Below are 24,765 nucleotides of genomic sequence, written 5' to 3'. Positions count from 1 at the left end.
TTGAATATGTTTTTGGTTTTTTTTAAATTGTATCTCCTCTGTCCAGCTGATGCCAGCTGTACTGCGGGCCTTGAAGGGCCGGGCAGCCCGGGTTTGTCTGACCCAGGAGCTCAATCAACACGTCCTACAGAACCGAGCCGTGCTAGATGACCAGCAGTTTGACTACATTGTCCGCATGATGAACTGCACCTTACAGGTAACGCTGCACACGATAAAACCTCTAAAACACTTCACTGATTTTACACAAATAAATATCAGTTTACTTATCAGGAGGAGTCCAGATTATAAACTTTATTTCAACTATTACTAATCAAAATTGATTCTGTAATGAATTAATAAACTTTTCTTTTGATTTGCATTCAAATCGTTTCCATATTTTATTATTTTGGTGTCATGAAGGCTCTACCAGTCACCCTGTCCTACTTTATCTGTCTATGAAGACTTTTGCATATGGTACACACACACACACACACACACACACACACACACACACACACACACACACACACACACACACACACACACACACACACACACACACACTACTAAGGAATCTTTCTCCTACTACCTGAAAAAAATAGCAATTTCAAACCTCAAACAGGACAACTTCAGTTATTCAGTTTGGACTTGTTTTGGATACAGGTCTTTGTTTATGTTTAACATAAACAATAACTTATACTTATGTATGTTAGTCATCGCTCATCTGTTTCTGTTTAGGACTGTTCACATATGGATGAACATGGAATCGCAGCTGCCCTCCTTCCGCTGGTCACAGCTTTCTGCAGAGTAAGTGGAAATGCAGCATTATGAGAAAGTAGCTCCACAAATTCACTTTTCTTCCTCCAGTTTTGAATCTTCAGAAACTGAAAGCGGCTCAACTCCCTCCTGAAAAAAAACCCTCTTTGCGTCTTTCTTCGACAGAAACTGGGCGCAGGCATCACTCAGTTTGCCTACAGCTGCGTACAGGAGCACACGGTGTGGACCAACATGCAGTTCTGGGAGGCCATGTTCTACAGCGACGTCCAGAACCACATCCGGGCTCTGTACCTGGAGACCGATGACAGAGGGCAGCAGAACAACTCGGTAAGAACCTACAGGCTGAATCCTAATTGTTCACATACTTGCAAAATGTACTTTGCGTGTTACTCTAGGATTTCACTAGAGGGCACACCAGAGAGGTAAAGATATACATAGGACTTCCTTATTTGTGTGATGTAAACAATAAACACGTTGACATTCGTGTTATTTTGTGAAAAACTGGTCTCAGTGGATCGACGATTGATAGAATTTCAGCTCGGCTCAAACAGGGCACCATCCCATTCCTGTTTTTTTTTGTCTTGAACTCGTATGTAATAGTACTGAGTTTGCAACGATTATGCTGTTTTCCCGATGACATACTTCCCTTAGTGCACTAACAAATAGTGCTATTCCATGTTAGGACTCTTACTTGTGTAGTGCAGGAATATAAATAGTGTAGTGTTGTTTCAATCCACACAGTGCTGTTCTGCACTGACTGGAAACAACCTCAACATGTGAACACATCACCCGCCAAAATATATACATCTTTAATTATTTTACCCAGCAATCAACGTGTTTTTGTTTCCTCTGTTTAACACACTCAATAAACACACTGATTCTTCTGTCCAGCAGCAGCAGTGAAAAATAAACACTTTTTTTCGGCGTTTCAGGAACATCTGCAGCTTCCTCAGACATCTTAATTTTAAAATTCTTTAAGTCAGTGGCCCCACCCCCTTCCTCTACCTAGTCAAGATGGCGACCATTTAGGGTGGAAAGTGTCCAGAGTTTCACACGTATTTTTTGGACCGTTTTGAGTGCATCATCCTGGTACTTGTAGTGAACTGCATGTTTCTGTACTTGTCAATGTGAACGCACTTATTCACTCAAAATAGTGAGTGTTGGTACACAAGTTCAACATCTGGAACACAGCACGAGTCCGACGAGCCTATTTTTCACTGTACGGACGGACGGACTATTAACTTTGTCTTTAAAACGTCCTGCTGCTGTTGTTGTTTGCTTCTTTTGTGCCTCCGGACCCCGGACACTGTCCCACCCTCATGCTGCCGCTACACTAGCCCGACCATTTGTGTGTATGTTCCATCTTGCGGACCGAACATGTACATTTCGGAGGACGTGCAAAGCTACCGCTCCAAAACACACACCAGACACACGGAGGCGGCCATCGCGCACGCATAAACGCATCATTAAAAGCCAGTATATCTTTGGCCCTAATGAGTCAGTGTCCCATCCTGCTGAGCACACGGTTTCTTTTGCGTCTTGAAGTCGTTCATCTATAATGAGCCCTCCTTCCATTTGTTCTCAGGAGCAGCAGGACGGGTCGGCGAGCGGAAGAGAGATCAGCGCCCTGGAGCTGGCGTCCGAGCAGAGCCGTCTGTGGCCGACGCTCAGCAAGGAACTGCAGACGGAGCGCGTGCAGAAGGAGGAGAGCACCGTGTTCAGCCAGGCCATCCATTACGCCAACAGGATGAGCTACCTGCTGCTGCCGCTGGACACCAGCAAGAACCGGCTGCTCAGGAGCTCGGGCCTCGGCGACGTGGAGAGCGTCAGCAACAGCTACGTCACAAACAGGTTCGATCAGCTGTCTGAGATTTCACCCAGTAGTCGTTTTAAGATGCATAAAATAGTCGCATAATAAAAGGTCAAATAGGAAGCTGATGATGCAATAAAGGTTCCAAATTTAATTTGAGCAGTCAGTGCACTTGAACTTTTTTTGCACATATTATTTTTATTCATTTTTACGACAGTAGGCAGGTGACAGTGGAGGAGTTTTAGTAATCAAGTCGCCGCTGCGTCGCAGCCGGATGCAACAATAACGGCATCTTTGCACCGTTGGTAAATGGAACCAAAATGCTACGCTCAGATACTGCATTTTGTTTTTACTGTCAGATATTTTTATAAATTCATTTTCTTTTTTTGTCGTTTAGAAATAGATAAATAAATGTTCAAAGCTTCTTTTTTTTAAATTTTGTCTGGCAGTATTGCAGGCAGCATGGCGGAGAGCTACGATACAGAGAGCGGCTTCGAAGATGCAGAGAGCTCCGACGTGGCCAACTCCGTGGTTCGCTTCATCAACCGCTTCGTAGATAAAGTGTGTAACGAGAGCGGCGTGACGAACGAGCACCTGAAGGCTCTCCACACCATGATACCAGGTACGACGGCACCGGGACACATCACAGCTACCGATCTGTTACCGATCTGTCCTTGTATCTCCACACCAGGCTTGATGTAAACAATCCTCATCCCTGCGTTTGTTTCTGTGTTCGCAGATATCGTTCAGATGCACATCGAGACGTTAGACGCGGTCCACAGGGAGAGTAAGAGGCTACCGCCGATCCAAAAGGTAAACAATTCCTGTTTTTACGCCCCACTGGACAAAGGCCACGCAGAACCCCACCCAGCCCCGCCCACTCTCCTCTCCACCAATACCTACAGCTCAGGCTCACAGTGTCACGGCAGGTACGTCTGTCTATCGGAGACAGAAGCGTTTGACTCACAGCACGCCGGAGCAGTGCATGCTGGGTGATTGCTCTTCCCCTTGCTGTGCTGTTTTGGTCCTTCTGAGGCCGGTGGAGCTCAGCCCGGCTGCTGCAGCTCCCCGAGGTCCTCGAGAGCGGAGTGCCTTCAGTCTGAAGGGTGCCGTCAGCCCTGCGTGCAGTGTGTTGGACAGGCATGGGAGCTACGCTGAGCTCCATGTGACGTGTGTTTGTTGTTTTACTGTAGATTTTCGCGTCCAACATGTAGGTCCATAACACTCAAGTTTGCATCCTGAGCAGGATCAGTTCAACTGGTGGAAATGTGATTGTGATCTGAGCAAATAACATAATTTGCAGCTACTGGAGGTCCCAGCAGTTGAGTGTCTGCAGAGGAAAAGTTGTCTCTGCTTCTGTTGTGTGATGGAAGCTGGAATACGGCCGTGTTTAGGTGTTGTACAACTAATTATGAAACAGGTTACCAAAGTTGTCATTCGTTTGCTATCAGAAGTGGACTTCCTTAGGAAGCTCTCGGGCGTCACTGCGGAACAGGAAGTGATGCAAGCATCCAGAAGACAAAGCAGGCTTCAATGTTTCTTACTGCTCATTTTTAGATAAGTTCAGTGGTCTGAGGCCTCTCAGTCACAAAGTGAGGAGTCCCGCTTTGTTCTCAGGGACTGCTCAAAAACACAAGTCTTTGTATTCTCTAAGAAATATGAGACCATCACATCATATAAACACACCAACGTGAATATAATTACATGTTTCTTTCTGTATATTTATCTTCTTGTTTGTGACGTTATCTCTGCCAAGATCCCACCATTCGAGCTCAACTTTAGTGTATGTTATCCAACAATAATGTGTCCAGCTCCCCAACCAGGCCAGGTCATCCAGCCAGTAACATCAGCATGGTTGTGTAAGCATGAGATTCTGATGCTTGGAGTGATGTTGTACAGCATACATGTTGTTATTTCACATAGAAGGTTTTAGATGTTCATCTCAGAGGGGCAGCAACATAATTTTGTTCATTTAGATGATGGTTTGATTTAGTTGTAGGTAGATGAACATGATTAACTACAAATGTCAACAGCAGTTATATGATTATGATGCGAGACCCAAAATCACTAACTAGGGTTTCTAATGGAGTGCAAGGCATTTTAGAGCAGTTGGTTTCAGTCTAATGTGATAATAACATAGATTGTATGTTAAAAGTGGACGTAGCTTCCAGGCCTGAAAAATTAGGCCGATGCGTAATTGCCTGAAGCTGCAATACAACTGAGTGCCACTAGAGGTTGGTTCCAAAAAGCTTTTGGCGCCATAGACTCCCATTCAACTTCTCTCATCAAATACAAAGTCAATAAATTTAAATTTTTAAGTTATTTCAATGTTGTTAGCTAAAGTCTCTCCTTATTAGTTTTCTGGCGGTCCATCTGAGAATAACACCGTCATTAATTATAAAATAAGCTTCAAAAAGCCATATGTGTTTGATTGACAGGCCTGTGGTGCAGTCAGGTTACGGCTATCTGTGGGCGGGACGTAGAAATCGTCGCGTTTCATATCAGATCTAGTCAGATCCACCGATCGCTCTTTCTGGCTCCAAACTAGCAAAACGGTGCCGGCCAATATCCGAACTTGAGACTTCATTATGGCCGTTCAAGAAATAAGTAATAAACTATATAGTTACGAAAAGACCAACATTAGAGAAAAGTCTGAGAACTAAATGTAAGCTTTTCATGAGTCAACTCTTCCCTGTTGCATCGTTAATATTCCTTCTCTCCTTCTGTTTGTCTCCACGCAGCCCAAGCTGCTGAGGCCGACTCTGTTGCCGGGTGAGGAGCTGGTGATGGATGGCATGCGGGTCCACCTGATCCCCGACGGCCGCGAGGAGGCCACGGGGCTGATGGGAGGTCCGCCACTCCTGCCCGCAGAGGGCGCCATCTTCCTCACCACCTACCGCCTCATCTTCAAGGGCACGCCCACCGACCCACTGGGTGAGAAATGACACATGACAACAGATACACAAAAATACTGTTGGCTTTTTATGTTCATTGGTCACACTGTGTTGTTCTGTACATCCGGTGACTTCATGACTGTTTGTTTTCCTCCTACAGTCGGGGAGCAGATAGTGACTCGCTCCTTCCCCATCGCCTCTCTGACCAAGGAGAAAAGGATCTCAGTCACGTTAACCCTGGACCAGTATGTCCAGGAGGGGCTTCAGCTGCGATCCTGCACCTTCCAGGTAACCTGCTCTCTACATCGCACACACACCGACTAAATATGTAACTCTCGTATTTTTTTACAGCATGTCCGTGTGTCTCTCTGTCCGTTCGTAGCTGATGAAGATCGCGTTTGACGAGGAGGTGGCATCCGATCTGGCCGAGGTTTTCAGGAAACACGTGCACAAGCTGCGTTATCCCCAGCACGTCCAGGGCACCTTCGCCTTCACTGTGGGTCAGAGCGGCAAGATGGTGGTGGAGCACAAGACCAAGGACAAAAACCAGTCGCTCAAGTGAGGACACATCAGTGTAGAGTAAAAACATTTTACAGTACACAAAACGGTTTTATGGAAGGGAAACTAAAGAACGCAGAAAACCCTGGTTTAGATGTACGGAGCCTTTCATCGGCAAAGCAATGACAGGTTGTTAGATCACTCCTAACCACTGACCCCATCACATGCTGTCGGTCCAGCACAGACAAACCTTACTCGTACAGTACGTCAACCAAGTGATGGTTGAAATCTTTAACATCAGCTGCATTTACTGCTCCCCCACCTGCTCGCTAAAGTCAAACATTTACACCTCGAGCTCAGGAATTTTCACAAAGCATCACGGCCACATGCAGCTGCAGTGTTTAGCCGAGGCCAGCAGTTCTTCAACTGTAGTGGAGTTTATTAGGAGTATGAGGGGGGGGGGGGGTAATTTACTGCAAGAAAAGTAGTTGTAGGTCAGAAACAGTGTTTGGGTTGCTGTAGTCGGGACACACAAACATTTTGTTGTCAGCTGTCCTCTTGGTGGCTGGTTTGGAAACAACCAATTTTAGAAACAATTAGTTAATCAATAAATAATTTCTCATTTGTTTTTATTATGAATTCATTGTTTTGAGTCATTGTTTTAATTAAATATTCTCTGATTTCATCATTTTAAATATAATTTTTTTTTTCTCATTCCTTTCATCCTCTATAAAAATATATTTTGCTTGTGGGCTGTTGGTCGGGACAAATCAAGACTTTTTAGGTTGCTCCTCGGGCTCTGGAAAACACAGGTTGATATTTCACACCATGTTCTGACATTTTAAAAATCAAACCGCTAATCAATTATTCAAGAAAATAATAGACAGATTAATTGATAATGAAAGAATACTTTAAACGGAGTACTACATGCCACGAAACTATTTTTATTGTCGTAGAAGGAACAGTTATGGTGCAGCTACTTCTTGGAGACTTGTCATTGTGAGGTTGTTAGGCAACCAATAGAGACTCCAGTGTTGTTCTCTCTATACCAGAATGACATATGGGGGCAGCCAGATCATTCTCCTGATCTGACTGCAGATCAGCAGATAGGTCTGGCTAACACACACACACACACACACACACACACACACACACACACACACACACACACACACACACACACACACACACACACACACACACACACACACACACACACACACACACACACACACACACACACACACACACACACACACACGTTTGCCCTCTTTTGTGGAGAATGAAAGCAGCATGAGAGAAGCCTTTGAATAATTCATCAGTGGAAAATGTAGCATCAGTTAAATCGGCCCTGTTGTTTCCATCTCTGCACTCTGTGTGTGCATGTGTGCTAGAAATCCTCCATTCAGACATATTAATTCTGACTGTTGCCCCGTGGCACGCTGAAGCACCAGCAACACACCAGTGAACTCATGGCTGTCGATTACGCATGCAGACGCACACTGAGTCCAATTAGCTCATTTTCGGCCGGAGTGGGGCCACATTTGTGGCCTAAAAGAGCCAACAGGAAGTGACTGTGAATGGGACATACTGATGAATCAGCACTGTGTGTTTTAGAAATGTTCACTTTTGTCTTTGCTCCTCATTGTGTCCTTCAGGACGCTTTCCAAAAACCTGGTGAAGAGTGCCAAGAGGACCATCGGCCGGCAGTATGTGACCAGGAAGAAGTATTCTCCTCCCACCTGGGAGAACAGAAGCAGCTTCCAGTCGGAGCTGGATGAGGACGAAATCTCAGGTATCATGGTGGAAATAATCTGAAGTCAAATTCAGCTACTGGTTGTGTTGATTGTTGATTGTTCCAGGATATCTCAATACTCAATATCCCACCGAGTTTTACCACTTTCCACATCAAACGACATTTCAACTGTTTTCATCTTGTACATTTCACTGATTACCCTCCAACTGACATCTCAAATGCATTCAAGTGTTTACATTTAAGTTGAAAACAGTGATTATATTTCACTAAATCACTTCAACTTTAACTCCAGATCTCAACACGTTTTCTTCAGGAAAGTTATTCAGTGGTTTTGTGTTTTCCGGCTACTTTTAGAAATTGTTGACTTCAAAACAGAAAACAGAAATATACGTCCTTGTTTTTTATACGCAAAGACCGTGCTTTGAGCTCCGCTGTGTTTCTCCACAGTCTCGGAGGAAGTGGACCAGAGCGCCCTCACCCTCTCCTCCACCATGCGCTCGTCGGACAGACAGACCATGAGCAACGTCGTGGAGCGCGCCTGTTGTCGCGACTACCAGCGTCTTGGTCTGGGCACGCTCAGCAACAGCCTGACGCGCTCTAAGAATGAGCCCTTCAGGATTTCCACCGTTAACCGCATGTACACGGTCTGCAGGAGGTACAAGACCACGGGAAGACCACACAGAGGTGTATGAGGCCTGAGGAGTCATGTATACCTAGTGCCTAATACTGTGTGTGTGTGTGTGTGTGTGTGTGTGTGTGTGTGTGTGTGTGTGTGTGTGTGTGTGTGTGTGTGTGTGTGTGTGTGTGTGTGTGTGTGTGTGTGTGTGTGTGTGTGTGTGTGTGTGTGTGTGTGTGTGTGTGTGTGTGTGTGTGTGTGTCACAGCTACCCCGGCCTGCTGATTGTCCCTCAGAGCATCCCAGACACAACCATCCAGAGAATCAGCCGCTGCTATCGGCAGAACCGCTTCCCCGTGGTGTGTTGGAGGAATTCCAGAACCAAGGCGGTCCTGCTGCGTTCCGCGGGCCTTCACGCTAAAGGAGTGGTGGGCTTCTTCAAGTCCCCCAACGCTCCTGCTTCAGGTGGGCAAAAGATGTGTTCCCGGTTGAAGCTTTATGGGAGGGGAGTACAGCTAGTGTGTTCTTTTTGGGAGGATTTTCCGGGTTTATTTAATCTGCTTCTGCTCAATTTTCTAATCAGTTATAAAGAGTCTTCATTCAAGGAGTGTGAGCTGTGACTATGTGGTGTTTAGATATAATGTGGAAAAAAGATTAGAGGTTATGGAGGGTCATTTCTGGTTAAAGAAATAATCAAGGAGGTTCTGGAACTGCAGACATTTTTTAGTCACGCCACTCAAACTTACCTGTAAAAGACCTGAAAGGAAAAAAAAAGAAAGAGCTATCAATCTGTTGATCCTTTCCGTGCCGGGTGAGGTTTCCCGTGTTGAGTCAAATTAAGCCGCCCTTCTGTCAATGCTTTTAAGTTTCAGCTTCGCAACCAAACCCCTCTAATTCACCTTTTCTCCACTGTGCAGTGCCCTCCCAGGCAGACTCCACCAGTCTGGAGCAGGAGAAGTACCTGCAGGCCATCATCAGCTCCATGCCTTCTTACAGCGAGAGCAGTGGCAGGAACACACTGAGCGGCTTCACGTCCACACATATGAGCACCTCCGGTGGGTGGACATGTTACTGTGAGGAGGATCTCACTGATTGTCAGGACGCTGGAGTCACACAGCTAATGGTTTCTGCTCCCCACAGATTCGTCAGATAAACTGAGGCAGCCCAAGATCGGAGCTCTGATGAAGCAGGTGATGGGAACCAAGGAGGACATGCCTGGAACATTTAGCAGAGGAGGTGAGCTACGGCTGTGTGTCTCCATGGTGATCCTGTAGTTCCTCTGTTAGCTTTAGTTTGTCACAGTCCTGGTTTCCAAGTAAAATGTGTGAATTCTGTTTTCAGTCTGAAATTTGTTCCTGAAACTGGGACTTGACCTAAACAATAAATCAGTGACTCCATCCCTTGGAGCTCACGTTTAGGATCCGTGTGTGTGTGTGTGTGTGTGTGTGTGTGTGTGTGTGTGTGTGTGTGTGTGTGTGTGTGTGCGTGCGTGCGTGCGTGCGTGCGAGCGAGCGAGTGAGTGTGAGTGTGTGTGTACGAGTAGAGTGAACCCATTGAGTAGTGTTGTTGGTTAACAGCCCGTCTTTGTCGTTTGACCTCAGCTCTTGGTCAAAGGGCGAAAGTCATCTCCCTCTCTCAACCCAAAGTGTCTGGCAAGGCCAGGAACCCTCCTAGAGGTACAGTAGGTCCCCCCCCCCCTCTCCCCCCTCCCTCCCCTCCACCGCTGCCTCCGCTCCTGTCTAACCAATCAGATCTCTTTAACAGTAGTGTCACTGTGTTTGGCGTCCTCCCTGGTAGTCTGTTGTCTCTGCGGACTAATGGTCTGTTGTTATTGCTTGTGTTGATCAGTGTGTGCATGCTGCCGCTGCAGCTCTGCTGTCTGACATCCTGTTTGTTGTTTCCTGTTTGATTCTTCTCTCTGCTGACTGTCGACAACAATCAGAGTTTCTTCATAATGTTTATTCAGGTAGATGTAGTGAATTGGACTGGGTGTTCTTCTGCCTTGTTTACCAGCATGGCTGCCGATAGCGGTGGACGTTTTACACATCTGCGTGCTGAGACGCACATTCAAGGATCATTCCAGTTTATTATGACGTGGGTCGTAGTGAACTGCAACGATCCTTCGATGGCAGTTTAACATGGACAAGATTTCTGCCTTTGACTCTACTTAGACTCTACGTTGTCTGTGTTTGCGTTGCAGGTAAATGGGGCAGCATCCGGGGCAGCGGGCGTCTAAGTGCCTACAACCCAGACGTGGGGACGCGTCTGGCCGGGAAAGAGTCTCCGCAGCCCAACGGAGGGCCGAGTGAGGCGCTGTTCCTCCGCCAGCAGAAGGCCTACCTCTACATCATCGGGGACAAAGCCCAACTCAAGGTGAGCAAGGACATGTGTCTAAACAAATGTTTCCTGGTATTTCATTATACAGTGAACCCTCGTTTATCGCGGGGGTTACGTTCCAAATAGAGACCGTGATAGGTGAAATCCGTGAAGTAGTAACCTTTATTTTTTTTACAATTATTATACAATGAAATACTCCATAATACATTGAAACCAAAGAACAAAACCTTTTTACAGGCCCAAGCATTTGTTTAACAAATAAAAGTACTGTATAAATGTTTTTTTTTACAAATAACTACTGTACTGTAAAATAATAATTTGAATCATCAATACGAACTGAAGGCTTCAAATTGCTGAGATCGGCACCGCCCCACTGCGACCCGAGTCATTGGATTAGAACGGGAGGAAATGAAACATGATTATGAAAACAAATACAAAGTACAGGAGGACAAATAGTGACTCGTGTATTTCACTGCTCTTCTGACTGAGCCGCTGCATCCTGACTCCGCTCTGCAGCGGTTCTTTCTTCTAAAGCCGGCGGTGCAGGTGTGGTTTTTCGAGAGAAGAACATAGTTATCGGTAGTTGTTGTCGCTCTTTTTTCTTCTGGGCAAAAAGATTCTTATAAACCGACATGCCACCATCGATTATTTTTAATTTGGCAAGCTGTTTTACGTACGTGTACATATTAAACCGCAACGTTATTGACAAACAGGTAGAGAAGAAGCGGAGAGACTGTTTAGCCAATCAGAATGCAGAACACAATGCACGATGCAAATCCGTGAAGCAGCGAGACCGTGAAAGGTGAACCGCGTTATAGCGAGGGTTCACTGTATACTGCAGACACACGACACATTGTGATTAGTTCAGCTTTATTTAGGCAATTAATCTCACTAAAAACATCTGATCTTCTTTGCAAGAGACAATAAATTACAGTCACAAACACAAACAGACACAAATATTATAAGAGAAAAGCAGCAGCAGAGTCTGTGATCCGCTGGTGTTCAACAGGATTTCTCACTGCACAAGAAATGCACAAGAACGGGTTACAATATAATTGTTCCAGAACTTTGTTTCACAATTACTTAAAGAGTTTCCAACTGTCAAGCCTTTGGTGTGAGACTGCTGTTTCAGTCTGTCTCACTCTCCAAACTAATCTCATGCCATTTAGGAGGACGTCTCGAAGCTCCTCCTTTGGAAAAAAAACAACAAAAAAATTAAAAAAAGAGAAACTTATCTATTATGTTACATGTTAATGAGATATTTTTTCTGAGCAGAGTACAAAGTCTGTAGATCAGACATTTCCCACATTTCAGCACCAATATTGGTCCATAAACTTAACAGAGAGAACATAAGTTTCCGTTAGTTGAGAGAGACTCGCACACAAACGTCTCAAAAATCACCTTTCATTTATGTTGAGTTTTGCCTCGTTCACATTGCTCCATAATTTAATATCTATTACAAAAGGAAATGCCAATAAAAGTGACTTCATTGAGATGAAGATAGAGTCTGTAACAGGTTAGATCACTGAGATTGATATAAACCAGGATTTGACAAACAGGAGCTGAAGTTCAGTTTGTTGCTTCCAGCTCTCAGAGCCGCTCTGTGATCTGGTGTTGACAGCTGAGTTAGTAAGGCCAATTAAAGTCTGGTAGCTGTGATTAGTGTGAACAAAAAGAATAAATAAAGTTGGCTAATAACAGAAAGAAAATGTCTAAAATGTTCAGATTTTAAGAGCCAAATAAAGAATAAAGAGAAAAGAAATGAACTGATCGGACTGTTGTGGTGTTTCCAGGGAGGGAAGCAGGACTCGTTCCAGCAGTGGGAGGTGGTCCCCATCGAGGTGTGCGACGTGCGGCAGGTGAAGAACAGCTTCAAGAAGCTGATAAAGGCCTGCGTGCCGAGCTCCTCGACCTCTGACCCCAACATGAGCTTCATGCGCTGCCTGGAGGACTCGGAGTGGATGGCGCTGGTCAGTACATCACCGGTAACGTTTGTGGAGGACTCTGAGCCCTCAGCTGTTTCATGCTGACTCTGTGTGTGTGTGTGTGTGTGTGTGTGTGTGTGTGTGTGTGTGTGTGTGTGTGTGTGTGTGTGTGTGTGTTGTGTGTTGTGTGTATGTGTATGTGTCCAGCTCCACAGAGTGCTGCAGGTGTCTGTCCTGGTGGTGGAGCTCCTGGACACGGGGTCATCGGTGATGGTCAGCCTGGAGGACGGCTGGGACGTCACCACACAGGTGCGACTGACAAGACAGAGAAATCGTGACGAATCTCCACGCACACAGTGACTGGATCCATTTCATTTCATCTGTGTGTGTTTATGTGACACCGTGTGTGTGTGTGTGTGTGTGTGTGTGTGTGTGTGTGTGTGTGTGTGTGTGTGTGTGTGTGTGTGTGTGTGTGTGTGTGTGTGTGTGTGTGTGTGTGTGTGTGTGTGTGTGTGTGTGTGTGTGTGTGTGTGTGTGTGTGTGTGTGTGTGCGCGCGCGCGCCTGCAGGTGGTGTCCCTGGTGCAGCTGCTGTCGGATCCCTACTACAGGACCTTCGACGGTTTCCGGCTGCTGGTGGAGAAGGAGTGGCTGTCGTTTGGTCACAGGTTCAGCCACCGCGGAGCTCAGACGCTGGGCAGCCAGAGCAGCGGCTTCACCCCCGTCTTCCTGCAGTTCCTCGACTGTGTGCACCAGGTAGGTCGGCCGCGCTGCACGTCGGGATTTTATCGCGACAGAAGGTCTGTTATTTGATACTGTGCTGAAGTTCAGCTTCTTTCACATCTAAAGTACTTTCAGAGCTGCAGCGCAAAAGAGTCATTTGAACACAAGGAACCAAATACATCAGACCAGAGTTGTCTACGTAGAAGCAGCATGTTAGAAGAGCAGCAGCAGCTGCGGTGCTTCATCTGTAACTTTTAACTTACCGTCTTAAAACTTTTAAAGGAGACTCAATCTGCTCTAACTCTCACCTCCAGTCCACGAGGGCACTCTTATCTAGCATGAAGGTCAGCAGGCCTCCGTTCTCCTATTACGTATACAGTATATCCACGATGCTGTATGTGTTTGTGTGTATTTACCTAAAAGTCAGGCTTTATTTACTGGTTGTTGTTGTTTTTTTATCAATGATGTAATTTGTGCCTCCTGAAAGACCTGAAGTCGTCTGTTACACTGCTGAATATTCTGCTGTGTTCGACACATCAGAGCTTTTGTTACAGTTACGTCAGCTGTGCGCTGTATGAAAATATGACCTTCATAAAGAAGAGGAAGTGGAGAGCCAAACACAATGTTCAAGCTGCTGAAAATTGTTCAAAGTTAGCTGGAACAGGTTCAGGACAGCTTCAGAGGCTAAATATGATTTAGAAGCTACAGAATAAATCAGTTCTGTGGATATATTCTGCCTTTAATAGATAAGAGACAGAAGAGAACTGACAGACAGCAAAATAAGAGGCGGGGTTAAAATGCAGCAATGTTCCTCAGACAGACAGATTGAGTGTTAGTTACCTGGTCAGCGCAGGATGTCTTTATATAATCAGACTTTTTTTTTAATTTTTCCTGCCACGGTTAACTATTTGTTAGGAGACAGCAGAGTATAAAAGAAAAGCTGTCGGTGTGATTAGTTCGTTTCTTCAAATCAAACTAACCTCCCTCCCCCAGATCCACCTCCAGTTCCCCATGGAGTTTGAGTTCAGTCAGTACTACCTGAAGTTCTTGGCCTACCACCACGTGTCCAACCGCTTCCGCACCTTCCTGCTCGACTCGGACTACGAGCGCATCGAGCTGGGTGAGCAGAGGCTGCCTGTGTACCGGGATGAATTCCTTTGGGAGGTGATGGTGCAGCTTCGTGTTACTGACGATTCCCTCTTGTGTGTGCGCAGGAGTTCTGTATGAGGAGAAAGGCGAGAGGAAAAGTCCTCAGGTGTGCAAGTCTGTGTGGGACTACATCGACAGACTCAACAAGAAAACACCCATCTTCTACAACTACATGTTCTCTCCGGAGGACGATGAGGTGAGAGACGTCGACGGCTCCTCTGCTCCACCAGGACACCGACCCCAAAACTTGAAGCCTCAGTAGCTGGAATACAAGATTCAAAACTCAATATTGAAAGCGTTTCAGTAACTTTAGTTCACGAGGATCAAAGCAAGACACATTGCCGGCTGTATTTAAAGTTGTTGTTTGTTCCAGGTGCTGCGGCCGTACACCTTCATCTCCAACCTGAAGGTGTGGGACTTCTACACGGAGGAGACTCTGTCAGAGGGGCCGTCCTACGACTGGGAGCTGAGAGGCCGGCAGGAGCGCGTTGCCGAGGAGACGGCGGAGAAACCCGACACCAGCGGGCCCAAGTCGCAGCGCCGCATCGTGTGGCCGTGCTACGACAGCCAGAGCAAGGTGGTGCCCGACGCCATCACCAAGCTGCTGCAGGACCTGCAGAGTCTGGAGGCGGAGCTCGGCCAGACGTCGGAGAAGTGGAAGGACACCTGGGACAAGATGAAGAACACCCAGAGGACCGAGGCCAAACTGGAGAGCAAGGTGAGTCAGCGGTTTCAGATCCCCTCCCGAAAAAAAAAGATCTCTCAGAAATAAAACTGACGCCGAAAAAACTCTCACTCAGAAGGTGAAACGTCCGACTGAGGTGCCGTTTATAAACAACTCCGCCATATCGAGTCCCTTTCGGGAAATCATAATGGCAATAAATAACACAAATCTGAAATCTCTGCAATATCGGCGGGAGCTTGCAATTTTGCAAAATTCCCGTGATTCTTTTGCAAAAAATGTCGTCAACAGAAGCTGAGCTCACTTTAATGAGAAAAGACCTCTTCCTTTACAGTCAGCACGTTTCTGCTCCCTTTTCTGTTATCAGCAAAACAAACACCGTTCACCGGAGAAAAACCCGCCGTGACGGGGTTTGTGGCAAATGTGGTCTTCTTTAAAATGAGGAATACTGTATGTTAATCTTTGCACGCACTTCCAGTTGCAAGAGACTGCACTTTGTTTTTGTGTGTAGAGTTAATATTAGGTTAACAACATCGGAAGCTCTTATTTTGACAGCAGACGTAGTCGTTGTTTTCTATATTACAGTCACAGTCCGTTCCGTGAAGCTTTATCACTTTTAGGAACCCTGTGGTTTTCCACGTTCAATAAATAATTAACAAAGATTAGAACTAAAATATTTCTGGGATGTGCAGTAGGCTCATCATCAAAGCAACTCATTACACATTATTCTTTATCAGGTAGTACTTAAAATAAAAAATCTCGGCTTGTGGACAGGCGACTTTTATCAATGTGTGTGGCTGCAACAGATGTGTGTAATTTGTTGTTTTATTTTGGAGTCCACGATGTCAAGACTTTCCCCTCGAAGACGATGGAGAGTTGATTGTTTTTTGTAAACAAAAGAAGATCAGATCAACCTGCTGAACCTTCTGAGCTCCAAGTGAAAATAATTTGTAGATGTTTTGCACTGACATCTAGTGGTAGAAAAGTAGAATGCAATTAAGGACTTCGGTGTTTGTTTTGAACTACAAATCCTGAAGCTTTTCAGCCCTGCTGGCTTTTTAAATCCAAACTGCAGGTCGCCATGTTAAGTCTGTTCATTATAATGCATAAAGAAACAGACTCGGTTGATATGAACAATATGTCCCTGAACCTCGTGTCTGTTTTTACTGTCTTGTTGTACAACTTAACAGTGTGGATGTATTTAAGTTGGTGTTAAAAGACCGGACACATTTCTCCGCTCTCATGCCGACACCGCCCGTCTGATCCTTTTTCCGTCCGTCCTTCCTCCTCAGCCGTCGTTCTCCAGCTCCCTGCTGATGTCGTCCAACCTGAGCCACCAGCGGCGCTCTCAGGGCATCTACCTGCAGGAGAGCGGCGTGGGCTCCTCCATCAACCTGGCTCTGGACTGCGAGGCCAGCGCCACCTCCACGCCTGTCGCCGGTCGGCCAAGCACCAGCACGCTCTACAGCCAATTCCAGAGCACCGAGAGCGAGAACAGGTCCGTACCCGCCGCTGCCCCTCTCCTCCCCCTCCCCCGCCCTTCCTCTCCCCCTCCCCGCCCCTAACCTCCCCGCCCCTGCCCGCCCCGCCGCCGGTCTGAGAGCAGAGCTGCTCCTTGTGGGGACGAGTCGTGCTTTTAAAGCAACCTCACAGCTGAAGTGTCCTCAAGAGATCAAGTGATCCAACTTTATTTATAAACAACTTTTTGTACATTTTGGTGCAGTTCAAAGTGCTTTACAGATGATTGACAGGCCAATAATAACACAGACAGTGAGAACAAATTAAAAACATTGATTAGAAACAAATTAAAGGGAAAATAAGACCATTTAAAAACCACTTTGAGACCAACTCACACCAGACGATAGAGATTAAAGAAATGTAGGTAAAAGTATGTCAATTTAACTAAACAGATGGTAAACGTTATGAAAGTGTGGAGGAAAAGATAATGGATAAAAAAAAAACACGTTAAAAATTATGAATAATAAAATTAAGATATGACTAGAAGCCATTAAAAGCGAGCTGTGCTGCTGCGACAGGTGGGACCATGTGGAAATAAAGCGACAGAGCTGAGAGAACAGCACGACGTCTTTTCAGTTGTACGCTGAGAACCTTGTTCAGAAAAGATTGTGTCAAAGTGTTCGTGTGAGATAAATCCTCAACACGTCTCTACTTGTGTTTCGTCCTCCTACCAGGAGCTTCGAAGGCATTCTCTTCAAGAAAGGGGCGTTGTTGAAACCATGGAAACCGCGGTGGTTTGTGTTGGATAAGACCAAACATCAGGTAAGAGAAAGAAACCCACTAATCCAGACCATCTGAAGGGTTCCAGCGGTTTGTCTTCACTGACCACGTGTCCCCGTCCCCAGCTGAGATACTACGAGACCAGACAGGACAAGGAGTGCAAAGGAGTGATCGATCTGGCCGACGTGGAGTCCGTCATGGCGGGAACGCCCACCATGGGAGCGCCCAAGAACATTGATGAGAAGGCCTTCTTTGATGTGAGCTCACTTCCATTTTAATTTTTTTCCGGCAGGGCAGCACTCACCCCAGCAGGTTTCGTCTTTCACCGTCGCGGTAGTCTGACTTTTGTCCAGTTTCATCTCTGTGAATATGAGTCTGGTCTCCCGCCTTTGGGACGGTCGTTCCATCCTACTGGGCGTAGACCTTGGGTTCATTTCAGCCAATCAGCATGCCCCGAACCCGGCTGACACTGTTGTGTTCCAGATGACACGCTTCTCTTAGTACACTAACAATTAGTGCTCTTCCATGTTTGGACTCTTACTTGTGTATACACTTACTTGTCAACTGCACACTGACAGGAAATAACCTCAACAAGTAAACACATCACCTGCCAAAATATCTGCATCTTTACTTATTTTACACAGAAATGAACGTGTTTTTGTTTCCTCTGTTTAACTCACTCAATAAACACTCTTGATTCTTCTATCTAGCAGCAGTGAAAAAGGGACACTTTGTGTTCAGCAACAGCTGCAGCTTCTTCAATTCAATTCAATTCAATTTTATTTATATAGCGCCAAATCACAACACAGGTTATTTCATGGCACTTAACACATTAAAGTCCTTACAGCAAGACTTTACAATATTATACAGAGAAACACAACAATTCAACAATTCCCACATAAGCTAGGAGGAAAAAAACTCATCTGTAAGGGAGAAAAACCTCCAACAGAGGGAAGAAAAACTCCCTTTAACAGGAAGAAACCTCCGACAGAACCAGGATCAGAGGTGGGCGGAGCATCTGTTAACAGAACCAGGCTCAGAGGTGGGCGGAGCATCTGTTAACAGAACCAGGATCAGAGGTGGGCGGCCATTTGCCTCGACTGGTTGGGGTGAGAGGAGAGCAGAGAGAGAAAAGGACAGCATAGAGATAGAAGAGAAGAACTGTTGGTGGAGACGACAATCACAGAGCAGAGACATGCAGCTCCATGACGGGACATCTGGAAAAGAAAGAAGAGAAACTATATGAGTGAAGGAACTGAATGGAGACAACAGACAATAAGAAGAAACTATGGGAGAGAAAAAGATGGTGAGGTATGAGTCAGTTAAAGAGTAGGAGGAAAGAAAAGAAGCTAAGCATGTAACGAGGTCCTCCAGCAGCCTCGGCCTATAACAGCATAACTATGGGTTGGTTCAGGTCTACCTGAGCCAGCCCTAACTATAGGCTTTATCAAGAAGGAACGTTTTGAGTCTAATCTTGAAGCTAGAGAGGGTTTCTGCCTCTCGAACACAAACTGGGAGCTGGTTGGTTCCACAGGAAAGGAGCCTGAAAACTGAAGCTCCGCCTCCCATTCTACTTCTGGAAACTCTAGGAACCACAAGTAGACCAGCGTACTGAGAGCGAAGTGCTCTGCTAGGATTATATGGTTCTATAAGATCTCTAAGATATGATGGAGCCTGGTCATGTAGAGATTTGTAAGTCATCAAGAGAATTTTAAATTCTATTCTTGATTTCACAGGAAGCCAGTGAAGAGAAGATAAAACAGGAGAAATATGATCTCTCTTGTTAAATCCCGTCAGTACTCTTGCTGCAGCATTTTGGATCAGCTGCAGGTTTTTAATGAGTAATTTGGACATCCTAACAACAAGGAATTACAATAATCTAGTCTAGAAGTAACAAACGTATGAATGAGTTTTTCTGCGTCACGCTGAGGAAGGATTTTCCTGATTTTATTAATATTACTTATATGAAAGAAGGCAGTTCTGGAGATTTGCTTTATCTGGTGTCTGAAGGACAAATCCTCATCAAAGATGACTCCAAGGTTCCTCACAGTTTTGCTGGAGGCCAAGACAACGTCATCTAGAGTAACTAAGTGATTACAGAAAGAGTTTCTGAGGTGTTTAGGACCAAGAACAATAACTTCTGTTTTGTCTGAATTCAGAAGCAGGAAGTTTTTGGTCATCGAGGCCTTTATGTCTTTTAGACAGGCTTCAAGTTTTACTAACTGATTAGTTTCATCTGATTTTATAGAAAGATATAGCTGAGTGTCATCTGCATAACAATGGAAGTTGATGCAGCGCTTCCTGATGACATCTCCTAATGGAAGCATGTACAAAGTAAAAAGTATTGGGCCTAACACTGAGCCTTGTGGAACTCCATAACTAACTCTTGTTTGTCTGGAAGACTCATTGTTGACATGGACAAACTGGACTCTATCTGATAAGTAGGATTTGAACCAGTCTAATGCAGTTCCTTTGATCCTCGTAACGTCTTCTAGTCTCTGTAATAAGATCGTATGATCAATCGTATCAAAAGCAGCACTGAGGTCCAGAAAAACAAGTACAGAGACGAGTCCATTATCTGAGGCTAACAAAAGGTTGTTAGTAACTTTCACCAGAGCTGTTTCTGTGCTATGATGAACTCTAAAGCCTGACTGAAAATCTTCAAACAGATCATTCCTTTGTAAATGATCAAAAAGTTGATTTCCAACAACTTTTTCAAGGATTTTAGAAATAAACATCAGGTTGTAAATTGGTCTGTAGTTTCCTAAAACAGCTGATCAAGAGTCGGCTTTTTAAGTAAAGGTTAAATGACAGCCACTTTAAAAGCCTGCGGTACATAGCCGGTTACAATAGATAGGTTGATCTGAAGTTAATGAAGTCATTACTGCTGAGAGCTGAAGGAATAGAGGGCTCAACAGAACTGTGACTCTTTGTCAGCATGGCTACAGTGATGAAAAGAAACCTGGGGTTGTTCTTGTTGTCCTCTATTAATGATGAATAATATAAAGTTCTGGCCTTACGAAGAACTTTCTTATATAATATTAGACTCTCCTTCCAGGCAGGTGAAATTCTTCTAAATTAGTGGAACTCCATTTCCTTTCCATCTTTCTAGTCGCTGCCTAGCAGAGCGTAGTTTTGAGTTGTACCACGGAGACAACTTCCTCTGGTTCATGACTCTCTTCTTCAGAGGGGCGACATCATCTAGAGTTGTAGCAGAGATACTGCAGTGTTTTCTACCAGATGATCCACTTGTGTGGGACTAAGATCAACGTAGATGTCTTCCACTGCTTTAACACACGGCATCGAAGAGGATAAACATGTAACTGCTTCCTTAAACTTGGCCACGACATCATCTGACAGACATCTACTGTAGTGGGATTTATTCTCACATGCTGTGTCGTCCATTATTGTAACTTCAAATGTTAATAAGAAGTGGTCCGACAAAACAGGGTTTGGAGGAAATACTATTAAATTTTCAGTTTCCATCCCATACGACAGAACCAGATGGAGGGTGTGGTTACCATGGTGACAGGGTTTATTTACATCCTGAGAAAAGCCTATAGAATCTAATAATGATCTGAAAGTAGAACTGAGGCTGTCGTTGTCCACGTCAACATGAATGTTAAAGTCTCCCACTATCATCACTTTATCTGAACTCAGCACTAAATCTGATCAAAAGTCAGAATTCAGTTAGAAACTCTGAATAAGGACCAGGTGGGAGATAAACAACAACAATACAATCCGTTTCTCTGCTTTCCAGTTTGGGTGAGAGACTAAGAGTCAGACTCTCAAATGATTTAGAACTAAGTTTAGGCTTTGGATTAATTGATCAACTTGAGTGGAAGATTGCTGCCACTCCTCCTCCTCCTCCTCCTGAATCTCTAGGAATATGATAATTAATATGACTGGGAGGAGTTGCTTCATTAATACTACCATATTCTTCCTGTTGCAGCCAGGTCTCTGTGAGACAGAGTAAATCAATCTGATGATCAGTTATCAAGTCATTTACTAACAGAGATTTAGACCAGAGAGATCTGATATTTAATAATCCGCTTTTAATTGTCAGATTTTTTTTTTGATCCATTAATTTGGTTGGATCAATTTTTATTACATTTTTATTGATACATCTTTTCTTGAGTTTTTTAAATATAGGTGGTCTGGGTAACTAAGCCTGTAGCCCTGGGCAGCTGTACACCCCCCTTCCCTGAGAAGCTCCTACTGCTAGCTGGTTATTTAGCATGGTGCACAGCAGTGATTCTAATTCTGTGACCCTGGCCTCCAGAGCCCTAACTACACTCCTCCTCCTCCTCTTCCTCCTCCTCCTCTTCCTCCTCGGTGGCCCTGGCCTCCAGAGCCCTAACTACACTACTCCTCCTCCTCTTCCTCCTCGGTGACCCTGGCCTCCAGAGCCCTAACTACACTACTCTTCCTCCTCTTCCTCCTCGGTGACCCTGGCCTCCAGAGCCCTAACTACACTACTCCTCCTCCTCTTCCTCCTCTTCCTCCTCGGTGGCCCTGGCCTCCAGAGCCCTAACTACACTACTCCTCCTCCTCTTCCTCCTCTTCCTCCTCGGTGGCCCTGGCCTCCAGAGCCCTAACTACACTACTCCTCCTCCTCTTCCTCCTCCTCCTCTTCCTCCTCGGTGGCCCTGGCCTCCATAGCCTTAACTACACTACTCCTCCTCCTCCTCCTCCTCGGTGACCCTGGCCTCCAGAGCCCTAACTACACTACTCCTCCTCCTCTTCCTCCTCCTCCTCTTCCTCCTCGGTGACCCTGGCCTCCAGAGCCCTAACTACACTACTCCTCCTCCTCTTCCTCCTCTTCCTCCTCGGTGGCCCTGGCCTCCAGAGCCCTAACTACACTACTCCTCCTCCTCTTCCTCCTCCTCCTCTTCCTCCTCGGTGGCCCTGGCCTCCATAGCCTTAACTACACTACTCCTCCTCCTCCTCCTCCTCGGTGACCCTGGCCTCCAGAGCCCTAACTACACTACTCCTCCTCCTCTTCCTCCTCCTCCTCTTCCTCCTCGGTGACCCTGGCCTCCAGAGCCCTAACTACACTACTCCTCCTCCTCTTCCTCCTCTTCCTCCTCGGTGACCCTGGCCTCCAGAGCCCTAACTACACTACTCCTCCTCCTCTTCCTCTTCCTCCTCGGTGGCCCTGGCCTCCAGAGCCCTAACTACACTCCTCCTCCTCCTCTTCCTCCTCCTCCTCTTCCTCCTCGGTGACCCTGGCCTCCAGAGCCCTAACTACACTCCTCCTCCTCCTCTTCCTCCTCCTCCTCTTCCTCCTCGGTGACCCTGGCCTCCAGAGCCCTAACTACACTACTCCTCCTCCTCTTCCTCCTCGGTGACCCTGGCCTCCAGAGCCCTAACTACACTCCTCCTCCTCCTCTTCCTCCTCCTCCTCTTCCTCCTCGGTGACCCTGGCCTCCAGAGCCCTAACTACACTACTCCTCCTCCTCTTCCTCCTCGGTGACCCTGGCCTCCAGAGCCCTAACTACACTCCTCCTCCTCCTCTTCCTCCTCCTCCTCTTCCTCCTCGGTGACCCTGGCCTCCAGAGCCCTAACTACACTACATTTATTACAGGCACCATTATCATTAAGGGAGGCAGGGTCGTAACTAAACATGTCACACAGCAGGAAAAACAAGAAGAGGTGGAGGGAGAGAGGGAAGACATCGCTAACTGCTAAGCTAGCAGTACCAAAACACCAAGTCAAGTGAACGTTGGTCAAAGATTTAACAGTAGAATTGTTCAAGAAGAGCAAACGTGAGTTTGAACTTGAGATTAGAAGAAGTGGAGAGAGTTAAGATATGTTTAATTCAGGAAAAGAAGCTGAAATAACAGAGAAGTAACACTGGTCACAACGTTTGTAGACAGGAAGTGACGCAACACGCTCCGTCAGACGAGAGGTCTCCTCCAACCTGTCTTGTCCTTCAGATGCCTTCATGTGAAAATTCATTCAACATTACATTGTTCCTGACGTCTTCCTCTACTTCCTCTACCGTTTCGGGTGGAAAGTGTCCAGTGTCACACTTCCTTTTTTGGACCGTTTTGAGTGCATCATCCTGGTACTTGTACCTGCGTGTTTCTGTACTCGTCAGTGTGAACGCACTTATTCACTCAAAATAGTGAGTGTTGGTACACAAGTTCAACATTTGTAAGTCTGCCAACGCTGCAACTACCTACAACCGACAGCCGTCCAATCACAGTGAAGGAGGGGGGGCGGGACAAACCGCTTAACCACCGCCACCGGTTCGCTGATCGGTCCGCCCTTCAGGGCGTCTGAGCTAACTTAATACGAGCCCAGTTTCCAGACTGTATTCAGAAAACTGAAGCTGAGCGACAGCCGGATGAGAAGAAATAGAAAGAAATGTAAATTTTGTTTTCATGTTACAAAGTAATTTAACTCAAGAAAACCTCAGTTGATGCAGATTATCTGTAGGCGGATTTCAATCGAACCAAAATGGATGTTTTTCCTCAAGTGGTGAGGACATCATAAGGACAATTTCCATGAAATTGTACATGTCTCTGTAACGTGCCACTAACTTTATTTAACGTCTTTATCCTTTGATGTTGCAGCTCAAGACGACCAAACGAGTGTATAACTTCTGTGCCCAGGACAGCCTGAACGCACAGCTGTGGATGGACAGCGTTCAGAGCTGCCTGTCGGACGCTTAGACGGGAGGCGGGACTCTCTGAGGAGCAAAACGCAAACTAGGAACGAATGAGCAGCGCCGCGGCCACGTGACGGACACGTCCGCCGGCCAATCCCGGCGGAGCAGGGAGGGGGACGAGGCCTTTCACCACTGAAGCTGTTCTGTTCGCTCGTGTTGAACTAATAACCCTTGAGTCACAACGTTTCAGTGTTTTTGTTACAAAAAAAAAAAAAAAGTTTTTAAAAAAAAGGAAGAAAAACAGTCCCAGAAGAACCACTCGCTGTCGTAGGAGCAGCCTCTCACCCCTCCGACAGCCGGACCACTATGTGCGCCGGATGTCCGGATGCACACGAAAACAATGCGTATTAAATGCACGTAAATTGCATCTCCGCGAGGCGTGCCGAAGGAGATCCTCTCAGACCCTCCACCTGTTGAACCACCGCCCTCCCTCCCTCCTTACTAACCCCCGCTTTGCCCTTTTAAACACTCCCGGGAGGAATGACGCAGGCGCTGCGGTTGGCCCGGCCCGGCCCAGCCCGGCCCGGCCGCGTAACACGACTCATTAGACTGCATCCAGAAACGGGATCTCAAAAGACCGACTGGTGGGTTGACGGACCAAAAACCAGCCGCGAAGGAACCGAGCGCGCGCCTCCTTTCTCCGCCTCCGAGGCCTCTCACCTCTCACTGCCTGATGTCGCCCGCTCACAGTACACCAAGAAGGAAAAG

The 24,765-nt window shown here is 46.1% G+C and overlaps 1 protein-coding gene across 4 annotated transcripts in view; it reads left to right on the top strand.

Moving 5' to 3' along the window:
* The window catches only part of sbf1 (SET binding factor 1), a 65,982-nt gene extending 41,543 nt beyond the window's left edge, over window positions 1-24,439 (top strand). For 3 of the 4 annotated variants that reach the window (XM_069713141.1, XM_069713138.1, XM_069713137.1), the window contains 26 exons: window positions 47-196; window positions 718-786; window positions 922-1,083; window positions 2,342-2,607; window positions 3,016-3,188; window positions 3,306-3,379; window positions 5,308-5,500; window positions 5,621-5,748; window positions 5,843-6,018; window positions 7,617-7,753; window positions 8,162-8,369; window positions 8,598-8,794; window positions 9,247-9,384; window positions 9,470-9,565; window positions 9,931-10,005; window positions 10,530-10,702; window positions 12,460-12,636; window positions 12,799-12,900; window positions 13,160-13,345; window positions 14,306-14,432; window positions 14,527-14,657; window positions 14,835-15,179; window positions 16,436-16,641; window positions 17,336-17,423; window positions 17,507-17,638; window positions 23,963-24,439. In XM_069713141.1, the coding sequence (XP_069569242.1) occupies window positions 47-196; window positions 718-786; window positions 922-1,083; window positions 2,342-2,607; window positions 3,016-3,188; window positions 3,306-3,379; window positions 5,308-5,500; window positions 5,621-5,748; window positions 5,843-6,018; window positions 7,617-7,753; window positions 8,162-8,369; window positions 8,598-8,794; window positions 9,247-9,384; window positions 9,470-9,565; window positions 9,931-10,005; window positions 10,530-10,702; window positions 12,460-12,636; window positions 12,799-12,900; window positions 13,160-13,345; window positions 14,306-14,432; window positions 14,527-14,657; window positions 14,835-15,179; window positions 16,436-16,641; window positions 17,336-17,423; window positions 17,507-17,638; window positions 23,963-24,061 (4,008 nt within the window). In that variant the 3' untranslated portion in view covers window positions 24,062-24,439. The remainder of the gene's footprint in view (window positions 1-46; window positions 197-717; window positions 787-921; window positions 1,084-2,341; window positions 2,608-3,015; window positions 3,189-3,305; window positions 3,380-5,307; window positions 5,501-5,620; window positions 5,749-5,842; window positions 6,019-7,616; window positions 7,754-8,161; window positions 8,370-8,597; window positions 8,795-9,246; window positions 9,385-9,469; window positions 9,566-9,930; window positions 10,006-10,529; window positions 10,703-12,459; window positions 12,637-12,798; window positions 12,901-13,159; window positions 13,346-14,305; window positions 14,433-14,526; window positions 14,658-14,834; window positions 15,180-16,435; window positions 16,642-17,335; window positions 17,424-17,506; window positions 17,639-23,962) is intronic. The other variant, XM_069713139.1, reaches the window with a different exon arrangement.
* The last annotated feature ends 326 nt before the right edge of the window (window positions 24,440-24,765 follow it).

This window comes from Brachyistius frenatus, unplaced genomic scaffold (genome assembly GCF_029030835.1).
Source record: "Brachyistius frenatus isolate BFR_SWC_R1_liver_20210118 unplaced genomic scaffold, ASM2903083v1 Contig_116, whole genome shotgun sequence".
Taxonomy (NCBI): Eukaryota; Metazoa; Chordata; class Actinopteri; family Embiotocidae; genus Brachyistius; species Brachyistius frenatus.
This window is presented reverse-complemented; position numbering and strand designations above follow the sequence as displayed.